This window comes from Poromitra crassiceps, assembly GCF_964638095.1.
Source record: "Poromitra crassiceps genome assembly, chromosome: 10".
Classification (NCBI taxonomy): domain Eukaryota; kingdom Metazoa; phylum Chordata; class Actinopteri; order Beryciformes; family Melamphaidae; genus Poromitra; species Poromitra crassiceps.
The window spans coordinates 16,462,039-16,482,240 of record NC_139631.1 but is presented as its reverse complement, the minus strand read 5'-3'; the positions used below and the strand labels follow the sequence as shown (position 1 = coordinate 16,482,240).

At 43.1% G+C, this 20,202-nt stretch overlaps 2 protein-coding genes across 3 annotated transcripts; one reads left to right on the top strand and one right to left on the bottom strand.

Annotated features, from left to right (window-relative positions):
* Nucleotides 1–1,050: 1,050 nt before the first annotated feature.
* LOC310784007 (ATP synthase subunit alpha, mitochondrial) lies at nt 1,051–5,650 on the bottom strand. The gene is made up of 11 exons (XM_083644958.1): nt 5,531–5,650; nt 4,940–5,015; nt 4,266–4,435; nt 3,846–4,019; nt 3,382–3,548; nt 2,966–3,266; nt 2,173–2,397; nt 1,956–2,063; nt 1,680–1,824; nt 1,373–1,523; nt 1,051–1,260 (listed from the first exon to the last, which is right to left on the bottom strand). The coding sequence occupies exons 1-11, from the start codon at nt 5,588–5,590 to the stop codon at nt 1,182–1,184; spliced, it is 1,656 nt and encodes a 551-aa protein (XP_083501084.1). The 5' UTR covers nt 5,591–5,650; the 3' UTR covers nt 1,051–1,181.
* A 210-nt stretch (nt 5,651–5,860) lies between these two features.
* ark2cb (arkadia (RNF111) C-terminal like ring finger ubiquitin ligase 2Cb) lies at nt 5,861–19,146 on the top strand. Of its 2 annotated transcripts, none has more exons than XM_083644970.1 (8): nt 5,861–6,012; nt 10,196–10,514; nt 11,126–11,254; nt 12,039–12,168; nt 12,329–12,433; nt 12,917–13,012; nt 13,651–13,754; nt 15,405–19,146. In XM_083644970.1, exons 1-8 carry the CDS (start codon nt 5,952–5,954, stop codon nt 15,520–15,522), a joined length of 1,062 nt encoding a protein of 353 aa, XP_083501096.1. In that variant the 5' UTR covers nt 5,861–5,951; the 3' UTR covers nt 15,523–19,146. The 2 variants fall into 2 exon arrangements, with proteins under 2 accessions (XP_083501096.1, XP_083501097.1); XM_083644971.1 differs by having other exon boundaries at nt 11,123–11,254.
* Nucleotides 19,147–20,202: the final 1,056 nt, after the last annotated feature.

The following is a 20,202-nucleotide window of genomic DNA, read 5'->3' as shown; positions in this document are numbered from 1 at the left end:
CCTTTTTAGAGGAGATGCCAGGGTTCCCACACCTTCTTCAATGTCAAATTCTAGGACTTTTCAGGCCCAATTCCCACAAATTCAAAGACCCGATACGGCACCTAACACTGATCAAGGTGAATTACTGTTACAACACTGAGAATTTCTGAGAACTAGCAGGCTCTGCACAAGCTCACAATTAAAGAGAAGATTGAATGTGGGAACAGTTCTCAACTGTGCCGTTACAGTGATGACAGACTACATGCAGAGTGCAGACAGTGGAAGATAGCCTATTTGTATTTACTAACATTAACATATATATATTTTTTCCCTCAAATCGGCAGCTGCACTAATTAAAATATTTGTGAGCAATGTGATTTTTTTTTCAGAGTAAGCTAATTAAAAAACATATATATACACAGTATATATATACTTCCATTTCTATTTCATTTGCACAAAATATATAAATTGAGCCATGTCTATATTCAAAAACGTTCAAGGCCTTTCCACCCTACAAACTTTCAAGGATTTCAAGGACTCATGGGAAACCTGCTACTCCAATACCTTTTCAAACTATGCAGGAAAGTGAATACATTTCTAAATCTCATGCAATGTAATAAAGAATTTGGGCAGCACAGTCCTTTACTCCTCAGGGCTGTAATTACAAGAAGATATGACAAAAACAAGACAGAACACAAGGACTTGGTTTGTGACAAACATCACCATATTTATTTTAATTGTATCAAACAATTCACCCCATATTCAAACCAAGTTTGAGAAACTAGGCATACACCTCGGGCCTTAAATACAGTGAGACCTTGATGAGCAAAATGGATGTTCCAAGTCAAATCTAATGCCATCTGATTTGCCCGCTAGAATACTCTTATCAACAGCTCATTACAGTAAACATTTGTATTCATGACTGTCTACGTGCGTTGTTATGTATTCTGTAAGTTATGTATTCTGTAATTTAATGTCACCTGTATCTTTTGGTGCACTGACATGTTAAGTGCAACAGACTTACCAACTACAATTAGTTAAGCGCACAATCAGAAGAATTTTACAGCACAGTAGGATTGTAAAATTGTATTCGTCAGAGAAATCTGTACATGGAGGTTTTGGCCTTCAGCGTGTTCACATACATAAGCATAATGGGGACACAGACAGGTGGCGCACTGAAGAACACGAGGAAGTGCTATCCATTACTCAAAACTGGACAGGAAGGTCAGTACAATCTCCTTCAGTTTAACGTCTGATGCCGGCGAGATCTGGCCGTCGGTCCTGAAACATGAAAACAGTCGGGTCAATTCTAACAGATCTGCATTTACAGTAAAGAATGGTTCACACTATCGGCCAAAACATATCAATGTTGCTGAAACTAAATCTATCTCACCTGATTGAGGCAAGCAGCTCCTGGTGCTGGCTGAGGACGTGCTGCAGGAAAGCCTTCTCAAACCTTGTGATCTTGCTGGGGTCCATTTTGTCCAAGTGACCTCTGACACCTGCGTAGATGACTGTCACCTGCTCCTCAATGGCCATGGGGCCTGTGGGAGGGGGGATGCAGGGTCAATCACAGTCTAAATTTGCAACTACAATATTACCAGCCTAAGATTTAAAATGACTGATTGCTACGACGCTGTGAAACAGACAACATGACTAGACCAGAACAACCTTGAACTAAAATAAAAGGAGACACTCACAGTACTGTCCCTGCTTGAGCAGCTCAGTGAGCCTGACGCCCCTGTTGAGGAGCTGCTGGGTGGCGGCGTCCAGGTCAGAGCCGAACTGGGCAAAGGCAGCCACCTCACGGTACTGAGCCAGCTCCAGCTTCATGGTACCGGCCACCTACGACGGGAACGAGGGAAAGCAGATTTAGGATAGCTGTTATTCTTTTGTGATTCTTTTGTAGACAAACCCACACAGGAAATAACAGATAATCAGACATTTAAAAAATGAATCTCAAAGCCCGATATTACCTGCTTCATGGCCTTGGTCTGGGCAGCAGAGCCTACTCGAGACACAGACAAACCCACGTTGATAGCTGGGCGGATACCCTTGTAGAACAGCTCAGTCTCCAAGAAGATCTACAGCAGAGAGAGCAACTGGTAAACATGGCATATAGCAATATATTATCTAATGTTTTCAGGCACTCTCCAGATCACTTGAAAGGATGAGTAAGAGTTCTTGACATACCTGTCCGTCTGTGATGGAGATGACATTGGTGGGGATGTAGGCAGACACGTCGCCGGCCTGGGTCTCGATGACGGGGAGGGCAGTGAGGGAGCCGCCTCCGAAGTTGTCGTTCATCTTGGCGGCTCTCTCCAGCAGACGGGAGTGCAGGTAGAACACATCACCGGGGTAGGCCTCACGACCGGGAGGACGACGCAGCAGCAGGGACATCTGACGGTAGGCAACAGCCTGGCAGGGGGGAGGGGAAAAAGTCACCACTTTTAAATTCTTGCAGAGCCCTTCGGGAGTCGAAGCACTTGACACTTTTCACCCACAGCTGCCATTTTGTAAATAGTCCAATTTTCTTCCACATTTTAGTTTTAATTTTATTGTGGCAGATTGTAAGTTAAATGTAACCAGAAGCAAGCAAAAAGTAAAATGTTGTGCTTTCGAGATACTAGGCATGATTCTAGCGGCCTTGTCGGCAGCTCGCTCACGCATCGCCTGCAGCTCAGCCTCTGGCACATGGAGCTTGCTTTTTCTCAGCAGTAGTCAAGGCCCTTTTCTCAGGAGCTCGATCGAGTTCATGATCCTGTGGTATCTCGAAACAGAGGCCATTGCCTATGACATCAGTCATCAGTGACATCACAATTGCTCGAGCGTAACCAAAAACGTGACCAAAATTGCAGAACCCACTTACTCCCTTTTATATACGGTAATAAGGATGGATATGAAGCCAATATCCCTTGTAGAGAATTTAAATATCAAGGATATTTTGAATGAGTTTTTGGCTTCCCGTGATGATCCGACCCCTCACCTGCTTAGACAGATCGTCGTAGATGATCAGGGCGTGCTTGCCGTTGTCTCTGAAGTACTCTCCCATGGAGCAGCCAGAGTAAGGGGCCAGGTACTGCAGGGGAGCAGCATCAGAGGCGGTGGCAGAGACCACGATGGTGTACTTCATGGCATCAGCATCAGTCAGCCTCTTCACCAGCTGAGCCACGGTGGACCTCTTCTGGCCGATGGCAACGTAGATGCAGTACAGCTTCTTCTTCTCGTCAGTTCCCTCATTGAAACGCTTCTGGTTGATGATTGTGTCAATGGCAATGGCGGTTTTGCTGTAGAATTAAGATAAGCGATCATTTTTGTCAGGAAAAACATGTTCTCGCTAACTTGACTCAGTGGAAGCAGGACCAAATCTCTAATAAAAAGATTTCACGATTCAGTATTTACCCAGTCTGCCTGTCACCAATGATCAGCTCACGCTGGCCTCTGCCAATGGGCACCAGGCTGTCCACAGCTTTGATTCCAGTCTGCATGGGCTCCCTCACAGAGATACGAGGGATGATGCCAGGGGCCTTCAGACCCACACGCCTACGGATGCTGGTGCCCAAGGGACCCTGAGGACAGAAGTGGTATAATAGAGATTTGAAAGCAGAAACAATCAGCAGAACTGCTTTATCATGATGCTGACAAGTCTTAAGGTGTCAATATAAGAAGCTACCATTTGATGTAAATGTGCAGCAGTGAAATTGTAATAATGATTTTTAACTAAATAGTTGATATTCGGATGGCAAAAGGAAAGTTGTATTGTTTTAACAGTTACAAATGTAAGCTAAATTGTCCAAGACCAGAATTCTTCAACATGGAGAGACTTTCCAGATAATAAATTATACAAATAGAGGTTCTAGTGGCACCTTTCCATCGATGGCATTTCCCAGAGCGTCCACCACACGGCCCAGCATCTCAGTACCAACAGGAACGTCCACAATAGCGCCAGTCCTCTTCACGATGTCACCCTCCTTGATCAGCTTGTCATTACCGAACACCACAACACCAACGTTGTCAGGCTCCAAGTTCAGAGACATACCCTGGAGGAGAAAGTTATGGCAAGTTAGTCGAGTGCTCATACTGTTGAATTAAAGACAATGACGATTTAAGGCTCTGTAGTATTTCAACTTTAATTCAATCTGGGGGAAAAAGTACACTATGTTCTTTTGTCAGTTTGGTCAATTCAAGAAGACAAATAGCTGAAGACGTGTATGAATTGTGCGAGTACGACCATTTCATATGCGACATTAGTTTTAAGGTGACAGATATGTCTTGTGTAGCCATACCTTAAGTCCAGAGGAAAACTCCACCATCTCCTCTGCCTGGACATTCCTCAGCCCATACACTCTGGCAATACCATCACCAATGGACAGCACACGTCCTGTCTCCTCCAGGTCGGCAGAGGTGTCAGCTCCCAAGATCTTCTCCTCCAGGATGGAAGACACCTCGGCTGTGCCTGCGAAAGAACATCAAAATGATAGAATCATGCTTAGTCAGAACTGGACAAGTCACCACTTCACTTTTTTGGCAATTGTGCAAATATTGTCAAAATCTTTAGACTGCCCAAGATGTACTGATATATTTGTCAAAAAGGTCTAAGCCACACAGGTGACAGTTATTTAAAGTTCGCTCCCTCCAGTGTGCAGTGTGTGCTCTTCCTTCTCTAGCAGCTCACACATATTAAATAAATAATTTCCTGCAACCCAAGAGTAATTATGCATACTAATGTGTTGGCTTATCCCAGATGTATTTAGGATAAAAAACCATGTTGTAAGCAATTCAGCCCATATTCTGTAGCAGGAACATGGAAAAGCTGTGGAAATGTAGCACGATCAATGACCTTTATCAACTACTCAGGAGAAATCCGAGGATCCATTCAATCACCTTCGGGTGCTGACCCGGAGACTAAAGGAGAGGAAAAAAAAGGGCTCTGGTCATGTTGACTTTCTGGCTTTCTCACCTGTCTTCTGCAGCCATGGTCTGTGTGTGTGGAGGTGGTTGACCCCGATGCAGGCAGCCGGTAGAGTCTTGGACACCTAGATTCAACAACAGACGGCGTACAATGAGAACAGCATTTCGGTTGCAAATCAAACTATGCATTTACTGCCGACATGAAAACACGAAGCGACATATGGCATGCATATCTCCCTTCAAAAGCAAGAGCTGGCGTGTGCAGAAAAGAGACATGCGCTGTCAAGCTTTCTGACCTTCAGAGCGTGGCTGAATGAAGTTACCGCTAGCATTAGCTTCGCCTGCTTGCATGCTAACGTTAGCTCTGTTCACCGCAATACGCAGACGGCAGTTTCACAAGGACAACGTCAAAAAACACCGAGTTTGATGTTTTCAAGGTCACGGACATTAGATATTCACCAAGACAGTCTTCGGCAAAGTTTACACCGCATAGTTAAGTAGATAAGTCGATGGCAAACGCGTGAAGGCATTACGTTAGCGGCCTGTGTCGTTACCCTTCACGCCCACAAGGTTCACAAATGACATTTGACAAACTCGCAACTTCAAAATCAAATGTAAATTATTTATACAAAGCACTTACAAATCCAGCCCTTCTTGGCAGGGTTCTGGCCAAAGCTGCTGCAACTCGCACGGATAGCATTTTGTCGGGTTGCTTGTGACCTGTCCTCCCCTTGTAGCAACGACCTGCCTGTGAGTGAACGTAATGGCTGAAAGGACTCTTCTTCTATTTATTTGACCGCGGCAGATATTGCCTACTACTACCTAATGGCGCCACCTGCTGTCACGGAGACGTTACGACAACGGCGCTGCAACATCGCCCTCTTTTGCATCGGACATAAAATGACATGTCTGCTTTTGTCAACGACACGACAACCAAGCACCAAGACAGACAGTCGTTTTGCCCGTGGTGCTAGCCAGCAACAGCCGCCTGAATGTAGGTCCGCATGGGCTATTATCTCTCTCCAAATAACCCAGCGGAAGAATAAGATAAGGATCCCAGGATGGTTTTAGTGCATGTCGGATATCTGGTTCTTCCCGTATTCGGCTCAGTAAGAAATAGAGGTACAGTATTAATATTCATATCGATCCAAAACATGTGCCCTGTTTATCTTAATATTCACTGCAGCTACTGGCTACCTAGCTCGAGTTAACCTAGCTGTTGCGTTAGCTCGCGTTAGCTAGCTTCTTGCAATTAAACGCTCAAATATGTGCGAAACTGCCTGCCAACGTGAGACTAACGTTACTTGACATTTTACTCAACAACGAGAAAGAAACATACATAGCCAAATAACATTGGTGTAATTATGCCTGATCTACAGATACATTTCGCCACCAAAGACCAGCTAACTGGCTAGTGGGCTCCGACTATTCCCTGGAACGCAAACATTCCCACAAAGGATTTCACATGCACAGGTCGTGTGGTCGAAAATGTCGTTACATGATTTAGACAATACACTCGTGCACACAGAGTTGTGACGCATAGCATTACTTATGGAAATTGAAATTTTACATGTAAATTGTAAATTTGTAACGTTTCTATGCATCTTCCCATGACGCTAACGTCGTTTATTTGCACTGTTAAAATACCACAAAATAGACGGAGCCTCCTAGCCAGTCAGCTTATCTGTCTGGATGATGTCATTTGAAGATCATCTGCTGCTGCTAGCGCTCACCTCTTTTCACCATTTTCAGTAACTATTATCTATGTTAACTGCTGAATTTATGAATGGTTACATGGCTAATTGATTAGTCAGCTTCTACTGCCGTGCTATCTATTCACCAGTCGTCGTTTCTATCATTTACTAATTGGCAAATTAGCAGCTGTTTGAAGCAGTCTGGCGAAAGACCCAAACATGCCGCCACAGTGAAAACAATGACAAAGCTACAGTGTAACATTAATATCATAACAGTGGCATCAATGATTTCATTGTGCTTTTATTTCTGTTCTTATTCCCTGTTTCATAGTATCGAGGCTGGCTCTACATTCTGCATTTATCAGATCTTTGTCGTCCCCCCCATTGTGTAGCTAATGATCATCTGCTGCTGTGTGGTGTGCCGTGGCCTCTGCCTGTTCTCTGCATTTAGCTGTATTGTGAATCCCTTCTTCATTTCCTCTTTCCATCAGAAGACGACATTGGTATTAAAAAGCACCCCCTCCCCCAAGATGTATTCAGCCCCTAGATTTTCCATGTTAAACTAAACAACAATAACACCTATAGCAGAGCACCCTTTGTCTTTTTTCTGTCAAACTGCTGTAGCACTGAGTAAACATTTTTAGCTTCCTTTTTTTAGATATCAGTTGAATGTCATTGTGTACCTCCCATCCAGTCTTGATAGACAACATGCTGTAAATTCCTGTAAAGTGGATACATTTTGCATGATCTCAAATACTGCACTGCATTGTTGAACACCAGAATTTGGCTCATCTTCCTTCTCTTCACACAAGGTGCAATGTACATGATTAAAATGGCATTAAAAAAAGCATGCAATTTGGAACCATACAGGCCATGCTATTTTCTTATTCTTAAGCTCAAACTCTGCATTCTATATCATTAAATGCTGCCATGCGATCACTTGAAATGATTGACGGTACACTGCACCTGCACACAACAACCTGCCATAACTGTCTCCATTTTTTGTGTAATCCTTTGTTCCCCTTGCAAATTTCAAGCTTTGAATCACACTGAATTGTCAGGGCGGTCTGCCCTCTTACGGGCAAAACAAAACCGTAACGATTACTAGGCAAAACCTGCTCACTGGTGGTTCATCACTTCCCAATTTCCCCCACTAACATAAGGCCAAAATGCTATCCATTTCACAGGGATGCCTATTTCCTGCACTGCTAAAGAGATCCTCTATTAGTAATAACGTCTTTATTGTTTGGTTGTGGTCTCTCTTTACCTTTTGTTCTGGTAATAGTACTTTCAATGCATGATCACATTTATGATTCATAATTTTTGTTTTTTGTTTTTCTACATTGACTAGTAAAAATCCAATGTAATCTTTCTGTAGTAAAGATGTACCCTGCTGTACTGGAATCATGTGCTGTAGCCAAACACGTCTGCTCATTGGATGCTGCTTTTGTTCTTTTTAACCCTATATGGAGCATGGTGGGCCTTGCCTTCAGTCTATGTTGTTTATTTTTGTTGCATGGAATTATACTATTATTACAAACAAACAAAAAAGAAAACACAAATTCCACATATACTAATATTTTTCAATAAAGAATATAGTGTTTTTCCTAACCTTCAGTGTGCTTCTTGCTGATTTCCATTTATTGTCCTCCCTCTCCCTTGTCCCTACCTGCCCCCCTCCACCCCACCCACCTCCTCTCCCGCTGTGACAAAGATAGACGATTTACACGCTTCCTCCATCACAGGGCCTGAATGAGTCTATCTGCTGTCATTCATGGTGATCGTTTCACTGAGACGCTTGAAAATGCAGTGTGCTGCTGCTTTGCAGTCTAGACTTGAACCTTTGACCCAGAGCGGCATGGTCATCCCATGTCTGCTCAACTGTAGTGACGGGGCTGTGAAGCCGGAAATCTCGCTGAAATGTCTGGTAACCTAAACGCATTGTTTATCTTCCCAGATGTGTTACGACAATGCTGCATTTTTCAAGCGTGCTCCTAGTAAATGCAATGTAGACTTTGCCTATCTTCCCTCATGATTTTTAAAGATTTCCACTGTTTCCATCAGAATTGGTCATGCCTCTTTTACACTGTCAAAGCAGATTAAAATCAAGCTGCACTGGAATTCTGCATCTTCTACATAGATTGCGCACTTTTATTGTCTTCAATTTTTCTAGGCTGAGGCTCCTGTGAAATTCACTGCTTTAGGTTACGTCAGATGGACGTATCCCCAGGCCTAATATGACAACCTTGCCTGGGGGTTCTCCAGAGACCTTAATCAAGATTAAATTAGTTGCTATTTCTCAGCCCTCCCTTAATCAAGAAGGTCTTTGTAAGTGGAAGCCCAGTATTAAAGACATATTGCAGCGCGGCACAAGCAGGCCTGTCTCTTTCTTCCTGTTGAGCCTCGGCAGCAGTCAGTTCGCTGCAGCTGCCAAATAGCTGTGGTTAGGGAGGGAGAGCGGGGGGGAAAAGCTTGGATATGGCATGAATGCATTCAAGCTATTTCCTCTACTGAATCTTCACATGGGAGAGAGAATAGAGTAAAACTACACTGGATAATAGACCTCTGTGAGGCACAGATAGAATAATGAAATTCATTACTTTGTACAATTTTCTACGCTGTAGTGAGGCATTAGTAGTTGTAGTAGTATACTGTAGTAGATGTAGACTTATTGTTCCATAACATCAGATAGGCTACATGGAGGCTGGCATCTAAAAATCAAATCTATATCTGATTGACGGTCAATTGATTAAGGTTTTCACTCGGTGCACTGGCTCCACCCAGGAGTAACATGCTTAAGCAAGCTAAGCACTGGCCCACTCTCAGCTGCAGTATTTCCTACAACTGAGCTGCATTGAAGGTCATGTACTGGTAGTTATTGAAATCATCTGTTCTGGGGCACGTTGCACAAAGCTAGTTTAAGACTAGTTTAAGCGACTGATCTTATATTCTTAGGTTGGAATAGTCGTAACTAAAATATTACAATAGACTATTTTGAGGTAGGAATGTTGGCCACCTTCCCCCGGTTCCCAGCTTGCCTTTCCCCCAGCTAATCATGAGTTAAGAATTTTGTTATGGCAACGAGTCGGCCTAAATGTCAGAGTCAGTGGGACGTTGAAAAAATACTGTTGTTACGTACAAGATGCCAAATGTTTTGGTTTTTGGGAAGAGTCTGAAGAAGAGAGTCTTTAGAGACGTAAACAACCCATTAGAGATCTACAACACCCAAGAAGCAGTAGTAACAGGTAAATATAAATGTCTATAGTAAGTTTGACTTCGTCACATTTAAGTCTAAAACCAGGTGTATCTTTATGCAACTGGCTCACTGCGAATCAGAAGACGGATCGGAAAATATATCAAAGAACATTTAATCATATTTGGAAAGCTCACCTTTTGTAAACAACTAAAAATGTTATTCATTTTCATGGTACTTGTGGTAATCATCATTTTCCCCACCCCACAGAAGTATTTTTCACCATAGGTAAGAGATAGGGCTTCATTAAGATGCTATATCTCACACACGCACACACGGACACCACATTTTCACCCACAATTAATTCCAGACAATCTCTGCCCTCAGCTGTGTGACAAGTTCTCCTTATCCTCCGCAGGATCCCAATTCAACCGGCAGCAGCAGCAGCACAGCCATGCTACCTCTTGCCGACACTTCCAGTTAGGTCCTCAGGCCCCGCTGCCCATGGACTTCCCCATGCCCCACCCAGGGCAGCCCCAGTCAGGCATTAACCCCCACCTGGCCCCTCCCGGCCACCAGCATGGCCCCCAGCTCCACCCGCCCCTCAACCCCCTGCCCACCACCCAGTTCCAGGACATCCCCGCCCCTCCCTTCCTACCTCAGGCATTACACCAGCAATACCTCCTCCAGCAGCAGATCCTCGAGGCCCAGCACAGACACATCCTGCCACCCTCCAGGTACTGACGCTGGCTGTCTCTCTTCCCATGGGGAAAAAAAGAGGGAATTTTAACCTATTTTGTTTTCAAAGGCATCCGGGTAGTGCAGCGGTAGATTACCTGCCTACCAAGACGAGGGTTGCAGGTTCGAGCCCCCGTGTTACCTCTTGGTCAGGCGTCCATACAGGCGCAATTAGGTGGGTGGGAAGCCGGATTAAGGGTATGTGTGCTGCACTAGTGCCTCCTCTGGTCAGTTGGGGCACCTTTTTTGGGGGGAGAGTGGAACTGACAGGAATTGCGTGATCCTCCCGCGCGCTTCCTCCTGCTGGTGAAACCCCTCGCTGTCAGGTGAAAAGAAGCGGCTTGCGACTGCACGTGTATCGGAGGAAGCGTGCTAGTCTATAACTCTACCCAGATACAATTGAGGATAAAAGCAGAGGGAAAAATCTGGGAAAAAAGCCGTTTTGTTTTCAGTTGATCTCACGATTCAAGCAACCCGCCGGAGTCTACAAAGTTTTCGCTCTAAAAAGTCCTAAAGAGGGGTTACAATCAGCCCATTTCTGTTGTAATCTCTTTGTAAAGCTCATATTTCCAGACTGTTATTAAACACTTGGTTATTCCTCCTCAAGCAGACGCACCCCAGACAGAGGTCCTCACCAGCCCCACAGACTGCGGCCTGGGTATGAGTTTGCCCCCCCTCTCCATGTCCCTCCTCAGCCTGTGGTCCAGCAGCCCCGCTACCTGGCTGAGGGCACAGACTGGTAAGCAATCCGTTTCTTATCTTAGTCTACTATCCCACAAAGGCAACAACTTGTTCAAAAGTTGTAATTGTCATGACGTGGGTTTAGATAATGGTATATCAATAGAAATCATACTGTTAAATGCTACAGAATGATATACTACTCGTTTCTGCACCAATGATTCAAGTATTTCTTCTCAGTTTCACTGCTCACACTAGAGATGTCAATAGACTGCCTTAGTCAAGGTCATTTTCAAGCTCAGATCCAGTTGAGTTTGAGCCCAAATCAGGATCAAAGGGCATCAAGGGATCAGGGAGTCCTATTCGAGACCAACATAGGCCATAAACAGTGTACATGGATTCCTTAAAGTAAGAAATAATGCTTACTGTAAGGGATATCTTAGGATCAACGGAGAGGTAGGGCTATCAAGGATTTTGTCTAATTAGTCCCTGAAGTTGGTTGTAGTGCTGTAGAGAAAATAAACAAAGGTGAGGAAAAACAAAACAAATTCCGGTATTTAAAAAGTTAAAAAAGTTTTATATACGTGGGAAAAAGTCCAAGATGTCACAAAATAGTGTTGAGACTGAACTGATTCACACTCAGTTACTATTGTTTAGTTTTGTAGGAGAATAGAATAGAATAGAGTATTTCATTAAGTTATATCATGTTAGCTTATTGAATATAATCAATAAGTACAAATCTACTGATCAAAAAGGACAATTTACCACAAACGCTGTTAACTATTGAGTTTGTTTCATTCAGTCTGCCTTTGAGTGACTTGTTCCTAACTCAGGTTTGTGTGCAGGGATCTGAGTGTGGATGCTGCACTGGCCCCTCACCAGTACCACATCCACCCGCTGCCACAGCACTATCAGCACTACTTGACCTCTCCCAGGATGCACCACTTCCCCAGAAACAATGCCTCAACGCAAGTGGTGAGTCCACTTCAGCACAATCAATCATGACCAACGTCCATCTGGACAAACTCCCTGTGACTCTCCTCCGGGTCTCTGAGATTAAATCCCCATGCCGTCATCCTCAGCATGCTTCTCTTCTTTCCACCGCAGCGCTGACGTTAGCTTCTTTTATCTCCAGGTCGTCCACGAGATCAGAAACTACCCGTATCCCCAGCTGCACCTGCTGGCTCTGCAGAGTCTCAACCCCTCCCGCCACGCGTCTGCTGTGAGGGAGAGCTACGAGGTTTGTCCTGCCGCTCGCTCTTCACCACAGCCACCAGGCTACACTCATTTGCCATGGTTGCTCTGTGACCAGTGCTCGAGTGTGGAACCCATTTTCTCATTTCCAATTACTCTCGCTTACAGATGCCTCAACTGGGCCAGGTCCCTTTAATCTCATGACGGTTGTTTTCTTTAGATCAAGCTGTATTTGTTTTCTAAGAATATGCCATTCTTGACATACAAACTTTGAGTGCATAGCACACAAAAAAAATCCATCACATTTCTTTTATATTTACTTTTCAGCTGTCAGTTACTGACGTATAAGAAAATCTGACTATGAACATTTACACACACACGCCGCCCTTCCTCCCCCCCCAAAAAAATCTTTCTGCCTCAGGATTTATTCTCTTACCTCTGTGTTGGAGGAGCTTGTGCAGCTGGAGGACAGACTGGGGAGTGTGAATATTCTCTTACCTCTGTGTTGGTGGTGGTGTTCTCTTTATAGGAGCTTCTGCAGCTGGAGGACAGATTGGGCAGTGTGAACCGTGGAGCAATCCAGACCACCATAGAGAGATACACTTTCCCACATAAATACAAGAAGGTAAGATTGCCGTCAGTTCTTTGTTTGTGTTTTACCCGCTAGGTGTCAGTTCTTGTTTTACCCGCTAGGTGTCCGCTCTTCTTGATGTGGTTTGGTACAGATGAAGCAGAGTGAAATCACATGAGGAATAAGATGAGCTCCTATCAAAGAATGGAATGTAAAGAGGGAAACAGTGGGTCAAGAGGAACACAGAAACTGAATAGAAGGGAGTCATCAGTGGGCATTAGTTTAGTCTTACATGAGTTAAAAGTTCAACATAATTTCTCTTTATTTAGCCAGACAGGTCTGCAGTGTGCAAAATCCAAAGCTAGAGATGACTCATCCAGCTATCTGCAGAGCTACGCGTGGACGTGCGATGAATAATAATATAAAAAAAAACCTGTGTCTATAGTGAATATGACCCAAATACTTTGGAATGAGTTAGCGAAGTGAGATCTCCGGTGCTATGCGAATGGGAAGACGCTATTGCGTCTCTTGCAATTGATACCTGCCTGGGCAGTATTTTCTGAGAACCATGATTAGGCGACTATTTTTAATCTTGTATGGGCTGACTCACTGATGTACCCGTGGCATAAACATCGCAACTGACAAGCTATGTTAATGAACGCTTGTTTGCCTTTGTGTGATTCCCTCAACAGAGAATACCCCAGGACCTAAAAATGTGTCTGGATGACGAAGAGCTAGACACCGATGAGAAGTGTACCATCTGTCTGTCAATGCTGGAGGATAGAGAGGATGTCAGGTACAATTTGATACATTGTTATTCTTGCAGTTTTGAGTTTTTCCAACAGGGAAATGTTTCTCGGTGCAGATGTCAGTGCAGTTTTGTAGCTTTACTCACAGCTCGTTGGCTCCTGGAAGATGCGGGGCCTGCCAGCACAGAGCTTGTCATTGCTGGAGGTTTTATTTGGCTTGAAAACTCCTGAGACAGACATTATGGGATGCCTCGTTTCGTTAATGTCTGCGCTTCTTTTACAACCAGCCAGTCTGGGAACATGTGCAACACAGTGGACCTGGGCTCCAAGTAGTTTTCTAGTTTTTGATGAAGTTGGTTGAAATATGACATCTTTCCAGACCACAATGTTGCCTGCTGTGGAGACATCTGGGATACATGGAGTCATCCGAGGCTTCACCTTTCCCGATTGATCCTATCTGGTGGCGTGGAGAGATTCACTGCACTTTCATTTCGAGTGGACGCATAGAGCTTTAGCAGTCGAGGATACGCCATAGGCAAACTGAAAATCCTGTCATTGGCTGTCTTCCAGCATCTCGTCTTGAGATCTCGTTGCCAGGAGGCAACATAAGAATTTCACCAAATGTTTTAGTGTATATCTAGTGTTGTGACCTGTCTGACTGGCAAAGTGATATAGCTATCTCTCTCTCTCTCTCTCTCTCTCTCTATCTCTCTCTCTCTCGTGGAAACATAAGGAGAGGATAACAAGGTAGATACTAGATAGCAAACACTGAATACCTCTGGTTGTATCTCACGTACTGTAGATGATTTCTTGATCCATTTCTTCATTAAAAATAAGGAGATTGGGCAATGATGGATTTGACTACCAGACCATAAACACTCTGAGGTATGGTGGTGTACATGATGATGCTGTATTACACTCTGAGGTATGGTGGTGTACATGATGATGCTGTATTTTGGTAATGTAACCTGTTTTGGTGGGAATCCATAAGCTCTCTATTCTCCAGATTGTCTGTTTGTCTATGAGGCCTATGAGTCACAGAGACCTAATTTACACCTGGTGTTAAAATGTGATCTGTATCCAGATAAGTTATCTGGATAAGGTAAGGAAAAATACCATGTTAATGCAAGGTGTAAATGTATTGGATCTGCCAGACCACATCTGGAGGTAGTCTGGCTCGCATTGTGTTTGGATCTTAGGTAGGTGTAAACGCAATCTGTACAATGTGCTGGCCTCCCAAGATAAGAGATGTGATTTCTGATGTGATGTAGGAAGAAACCGAGGCAGTTCACTGACTAGCTACAGTACTTATGCCATCAGTGGTGTGGAAAAATAACCAGACCTCAGTGCCTAAAGTATATATATTTTTCTCCTACCAATAATTGAACATAAGGTTTATTTAACATTCCAACATAAGATTTAACATTTATTTTTGAGGTCGGCTTTGGGCAGCATTGAACACTGGAGTTACACCTCTTTGTAGTGCATTGATCAGGCAGTGGCAGTTCTGTGTCTGTGTGCGCAGTCTATATGGATTTGTTTAGTTATTAAAAAAAAGTATCTTATTGAAATGTGTCGCCCGGGGCAAAGATGATCTTCAGACGAGGATTGTTTTATTCTCATATCAGCAGATTACCAGTTCATTCCTAAATTAATTGTATAAAGCTCCTGACCCTCTGTGTCTTTCTCCTCCTTAGGCGATTACCATGCATGCACCTCTTCCACCAGGCGTGTGTGGACCAGTGGCTGGGCACCAGCAGGAAATGCCCCATATGCAGAGTGGACATTGAGACCCAACTGACCCCTGACAGTTGATGCCTCCTGTCGACTCTTGCAGCTTTGGATCTGGTCTCGTAATTCTCCATTGCCTCCCCAGGGGGAGCTCTGCCAAACATCCCACTTCCCCTCTGCATCACTTTACGAGCCTGCCTTCTGAGCCAGCCGAAGAAGACGATCAATGTGACAGAGGGATCAACAAAGCACACAACACAATAAGGAATGAGGTGATGCATAGATAGGTGGCTGGATCGATGACTGGTTGAATGGGTTGGATGTAAACGGTAGGAGCGGAAACGTTTGTACGGACAGATGTGCTGAGGCTTGCCGTGTTGCTCTGTCAGATTGTGTAGCGCGTGTACACTTCTCCAGACAGCTGCCCAGAGAGGAGACTCCGCCCACCAACCTGCCCGGCTTGTGCAGTGTATTGAGGGCATTTCTCTGCCACTATATTTTAATCCCTTCCGAGGCCTGTGAAAAATCCCTGAAGCTGCACTCCACCCAAGCCCTCAGCACATCTGTACAGAACATTATCAAATGATTAGCATGGGGTTGTTTGGTGTGAACTCTTGTAGCTGAATGCTTGTGGTGTAATGGAGTATAGTACCGACTTAAGTATTTACAGAGTAACAGTGTTGTGTAGCAAGCAAGCAAAAAGCCTCCGCTTTGAGAACTATGTTTATGGAAAATAAAAACAACAGAGAGGGCAAATACAACTCTGAAGGGAGAATATTTGGTATGCTAGGTCTTCATAGGCATCGAGGAAGCTAGTTGTGTAAAAAAGGCCAAAAATCCCTCCCTCTTGTCTAACATGGTTTTGGATTTACAGTTAGTAGACGCCATCAGAGTTGATGCTAAAAGCGCTAACTGCAGGCATGGCTTCCAGTGGTCTGTGTAGTGTCGTAGTTGGGCCTCTCTACCCCTAGAGCAGAGGCCTGAGATGTGCATGCTGTATGGCAGGCTTGGGCTGTGTTGTTATTGTGGAGCAGTAGAAACAGGGATTGTGTCTGTGCATGTGACCCGTATACTATGACTCTGACGATCCCACTCATCCATAGAGGAGGAGGAGGAGAATGCACCTAAGACTCCCCCCGCCCCCCCCCCCCCCTCCCTCTCCCCACTCATCCTGAGAAGACCAACGTTGCCCTTAGACACCGATCTCAGACCGATGTAGCATTTCTCTCCTCGGTTAGGATTCAAAGAGCTGCTAGTAGGTCTGTGTCTAACAGCAACTCCTCTCTGTTGCCTCGCTCGTGGCATGCTCATGAGAGGCCGGCATGGGCTTGAGGATGCAGTGCCTGAGTCTTGCCATTAGAGTGAATAAAGTATGACATTTGTATGACCTATTACCAGAACCTTATTGCCTATCGAACAAGCACATGTGATTTCTATATAAAGTAAATCGCCTCGGTTGTGTATTGGCTCCATTCATTTCAATCTAAGTTGCTCCCATTGTTTGATAAAAGACTGTCTGGTGTTACAGGGAAAAGACAAGCTGATATGTGCTAGAATGTGTATGATTGTCGCCCCCCCCCCCCCCCCCATGGTAGTAGTGTATGGTATTGCTAGAACGACCGTAATATGTTCAGTGATAGAAGCCGTTTTCTATATATCATGCATGAACCATGTTGGCGCAGTTCACTTGAAGGAGGGTGAAAGGGAGAAAAAGCCATCCATAAAAAAAATACCAAACAATTATTCTTAACTTTAAGTTTGAATCTTCTTTTGATTGTCTCTTCCTTCCATTTGTTTTTCTTCTTTAGTACTTGTATTTTGATTTTTGCTCACATGCCAATTTGGACATGGTACTAATATGCCGAGTCCTTGTCCATTTTTACCATAGTGAAGAAAAAGCTGCAATGCTGCAAAAACATATTTATTGTTGTTATAATGTAGCTTGTGTTTTGTAAATGCACTATAATATGGAGTTGCCTGATTTTGGTTTGGTGGTGTGGGGTCTCCTTGTCCTAGATTATGTGTTTGTATTCAGTTACAAGTATCTTCATGCTTCCTTGTGTACTATTGGAGGGTAATTTGACTGTTTGTGTTGCGTTTTTTTTATTATTATTTTATTTTTTATTTTATTTTTCCGAAACCTCCATCCAAAAAAAACTACAGACAGATGAAAATGGAGGGTTGCTAGTTCACATAGAATGCTGTGATTAAAGATGCCTTAAGTATTTAACAATCATTATTTATTACTAACTGTAGCTAGCTAGCTATTGTGGTGGAATATTTAATGTCTATCTCATAACTTTGCAATTTAATCAATATATTTATTTAGAAATAACACAAAATATAAAAAAAAAAAAAGAATACCTCATTATGCATTGGTCGGTGGGGATGCTTATGCATGCCGTCTGTGTTTTCTTTTTCAAAGGAGAAAAAAAGAAACTACCGTAGTTGAAAATGGACTAGGGGTGTTCCAAACACTATATCTAGCCAGCATGGTGCTGTTGATCTGGATTACATTCCATCCATGCCATTTCTTTCTTTTCTTCCTCTTTTTTGTTAATTTGCCCAATTATATTCCCTACCTTGGTCCCGCGGGTAAACCTAATCAAGCAGATGATGGGGTGTGACCCCTTTGTCTTAGCATGGCGCTACAATTAGCTTGCTTTTGAATTATGATACACCTTTTGTTTCCCATAATCAATCATATTTGATTCAGAAGTTATTTGAATTTGTTGTCGTTTTTGCTTTGATTTGACCACGTTCATGATACTCCCATCATATTCTGGATCTCAACTGAGTGCTTACTTTAGGACCCACATAATGACCTGTATTATTTGGTAGTATGTATTGCTGGCAATTGCTATGTTTGTGTGGGGTTTGGGCGGTAGCTAACACGCTAACTTCAGCTATTGATCTTATTGAGCAAATTTCTGGTGTATTACTGTGGTTTATACAATATAGATAGCGTGTTTTACACCTGGGTGTAAGCTAGCCACATGTTTTCGGTGTGCATTTCTTATTAATAATCTACTAATCCTGCAAATTATAATGTTTCTTGGATTGGAATGAAGCTGGCTGGTCTTACTATTCTTTCATTTCGTGCTCTCACTGGCCTTACCCCACGCCCTCCACAGTGTACCCCATTACTCCAGAGCAAACTGGACAGTAGCCATAGTATTATCTCAAGCTGGTGAACCGGAATGAACAGTAGAACTTAAAGCACAAGCTTTTTAATGCATGTCCTTCTCAGGTTTTCCTATGTGTACGTGGGAGTAGCTCTGTAGATGTGTTTAATATGATGCTGTACCTTCTTGAATATTTCAGATGTTTCTTTGCTGCTGAAAAAATGTTGATTATTAACCTGCCAGTGAAAAAGGGAAGTGGCCATCTTTGTACAACACACTGCTGTTTTGCTGTAACCGCGCAATGTTTTATGATCTTGAGTATTTTATAGAAAAGTAGAAGTATGTATCAATAATATGAAAGCAATAGCTAAATCATAATGAAGAATAACATGATCAGTGAATATTGTGGAAAATCTTTAGATTCACTCTGGGTGGATTTTGTACTGTATTTATTACTAATGATGATGCAAAAAGTTGCATAGCTTAACCCAAACTGTTCTGTCTCCTTTTTTATTTATTGTCTTGTATATGATCTTTTTGTATGTGTTTTTCAAATAAACTGCCTAAAACGCTGATAACACATCTCACTTGTGTTGTCTTTGAGTGTCATACAGTTACTCACTTGTGAATAGCCTGTTTGAATAATGTCTTTGAAAAAAATCATTTTGCCAACTCAGTTTGAGTCTTCTGCACACATGATTTAGCATCAACCTCTCAATTGTATTAGAAAAACAACCCTTGGTAACAAATGTTTTCAGAAAAATGTAAATCTGTGAAGCAAAAAATATAAAATAGAGTATTTGTCCTCAAGATGAATTGGATAGATACATGTGAACAGTGGCATTTGTGTCAAAAGAGGATAGCGATATAATTGAGAGTTATTGCCCATTCACTACTGTCTATTTTACACTTCTCCCAATCATTTTGCAAGGCATACTGTATGTGATTCAATTAATCATTCATGTTGCCATTTTTAAAATACAAACTTTACAGTGTCAAATCGTAATTTAACATTAACTTCTGTCCCTGCTAACAAAGACACCCCTAAATAAAAATACATGGATGTGAGTCATGTGACAATAAAGTTTGTAGGGAAACTTTTTATTTTTTTTTGTAAGGGATTTATTCTTTCATTTCTGCCTGTGAAAGTCAGATATGAAAACACTCAACTCGTCTCAGACACAAATGAAGTAACGATAAAACAAACATTGACAAAACCAAATTAAGACTTCATAGATCAACTTTTTTCATACGGTATGATAGTATGAATGGCAGCAGACGGCTGTTTTCTGAATGTAGAAAAACAAGCTCTGAGATCTCCAACTACGCTGACTGGGTGCAGACCAGGTGGCAAGCATGGGCTTGGACAGATGAAGCCTATGTGGAAGTGATCAAAGCTGTAGTTCCTCAAATGGCCACTTGAGGCTGGCTCCAAAAGGGAGTCGTTCCCCATTCACCCCTATGTTAAAATGCCCGACAACAGGATTAAACATGTTTACAGCCTGGTTCAAAAGTAAAATCGACGATAGAAAAGACTATGTTGTTGGGTGTGACTGACAGGTCGGCTGTCCAGTGATCATGCAGTTTGCCAATCACGGACCAATAGCAGGCGGCGCTGCAGGCCAAAACGCCAAACTAG

What these genes read in the sequence shown, in the direction of transcription:
- ark2cb (XM_083644971.1), top strand. Translation starts at nt 5,952, where the DNA reads ATGGTTTTAGTGCATGTCGGATATCTGGTTCTTCCCGTATTCGGCTCA. An exon ending in ACAATGCCTCAACGCAAGTG is followed by an intron (nt 12,169 to 12,328) that starts GTGAGTCCACTT and finishes TTTTATCTCCAG; the next exon opens with GTCGTCCACGAGATCAGAAA. An exon ending in GAGGATAGAGAGGATGTCAG is followed by an intron (nt 13,755 to 15,404) that starts GTACAATTTGAT and finishes TCTCCTCCTTAG; the next exon opens with GCGATTACCATGCATGCACC.
- LOC310784007 (XM_083644958.1), bottom strand. Translation starts at nt 5,590, where the DNA reads ATGCTATCCGTGCGAGTTGCAGCAGCTTTGGCCAGAACCCTGCCAAGA. An exon ending in AGACCAAGGCCATGAAGCAG is followed by an intron (nt 1,825 to 1,955) that starts GTAATATCGGGC and finishes TTCCCGTCGTAG; the next exon opens with GTGGCCGGTACCATGAAGCT. An exon ending in GCTCAAGCAGGGACAGTACT is followed by an intron (nt 1,524 to 1,679) that starts GTGAGTGTCTCC and finishes CCCCTCCCACAG; the next exon opens with GCCCCATGGCCATTGAGGAG.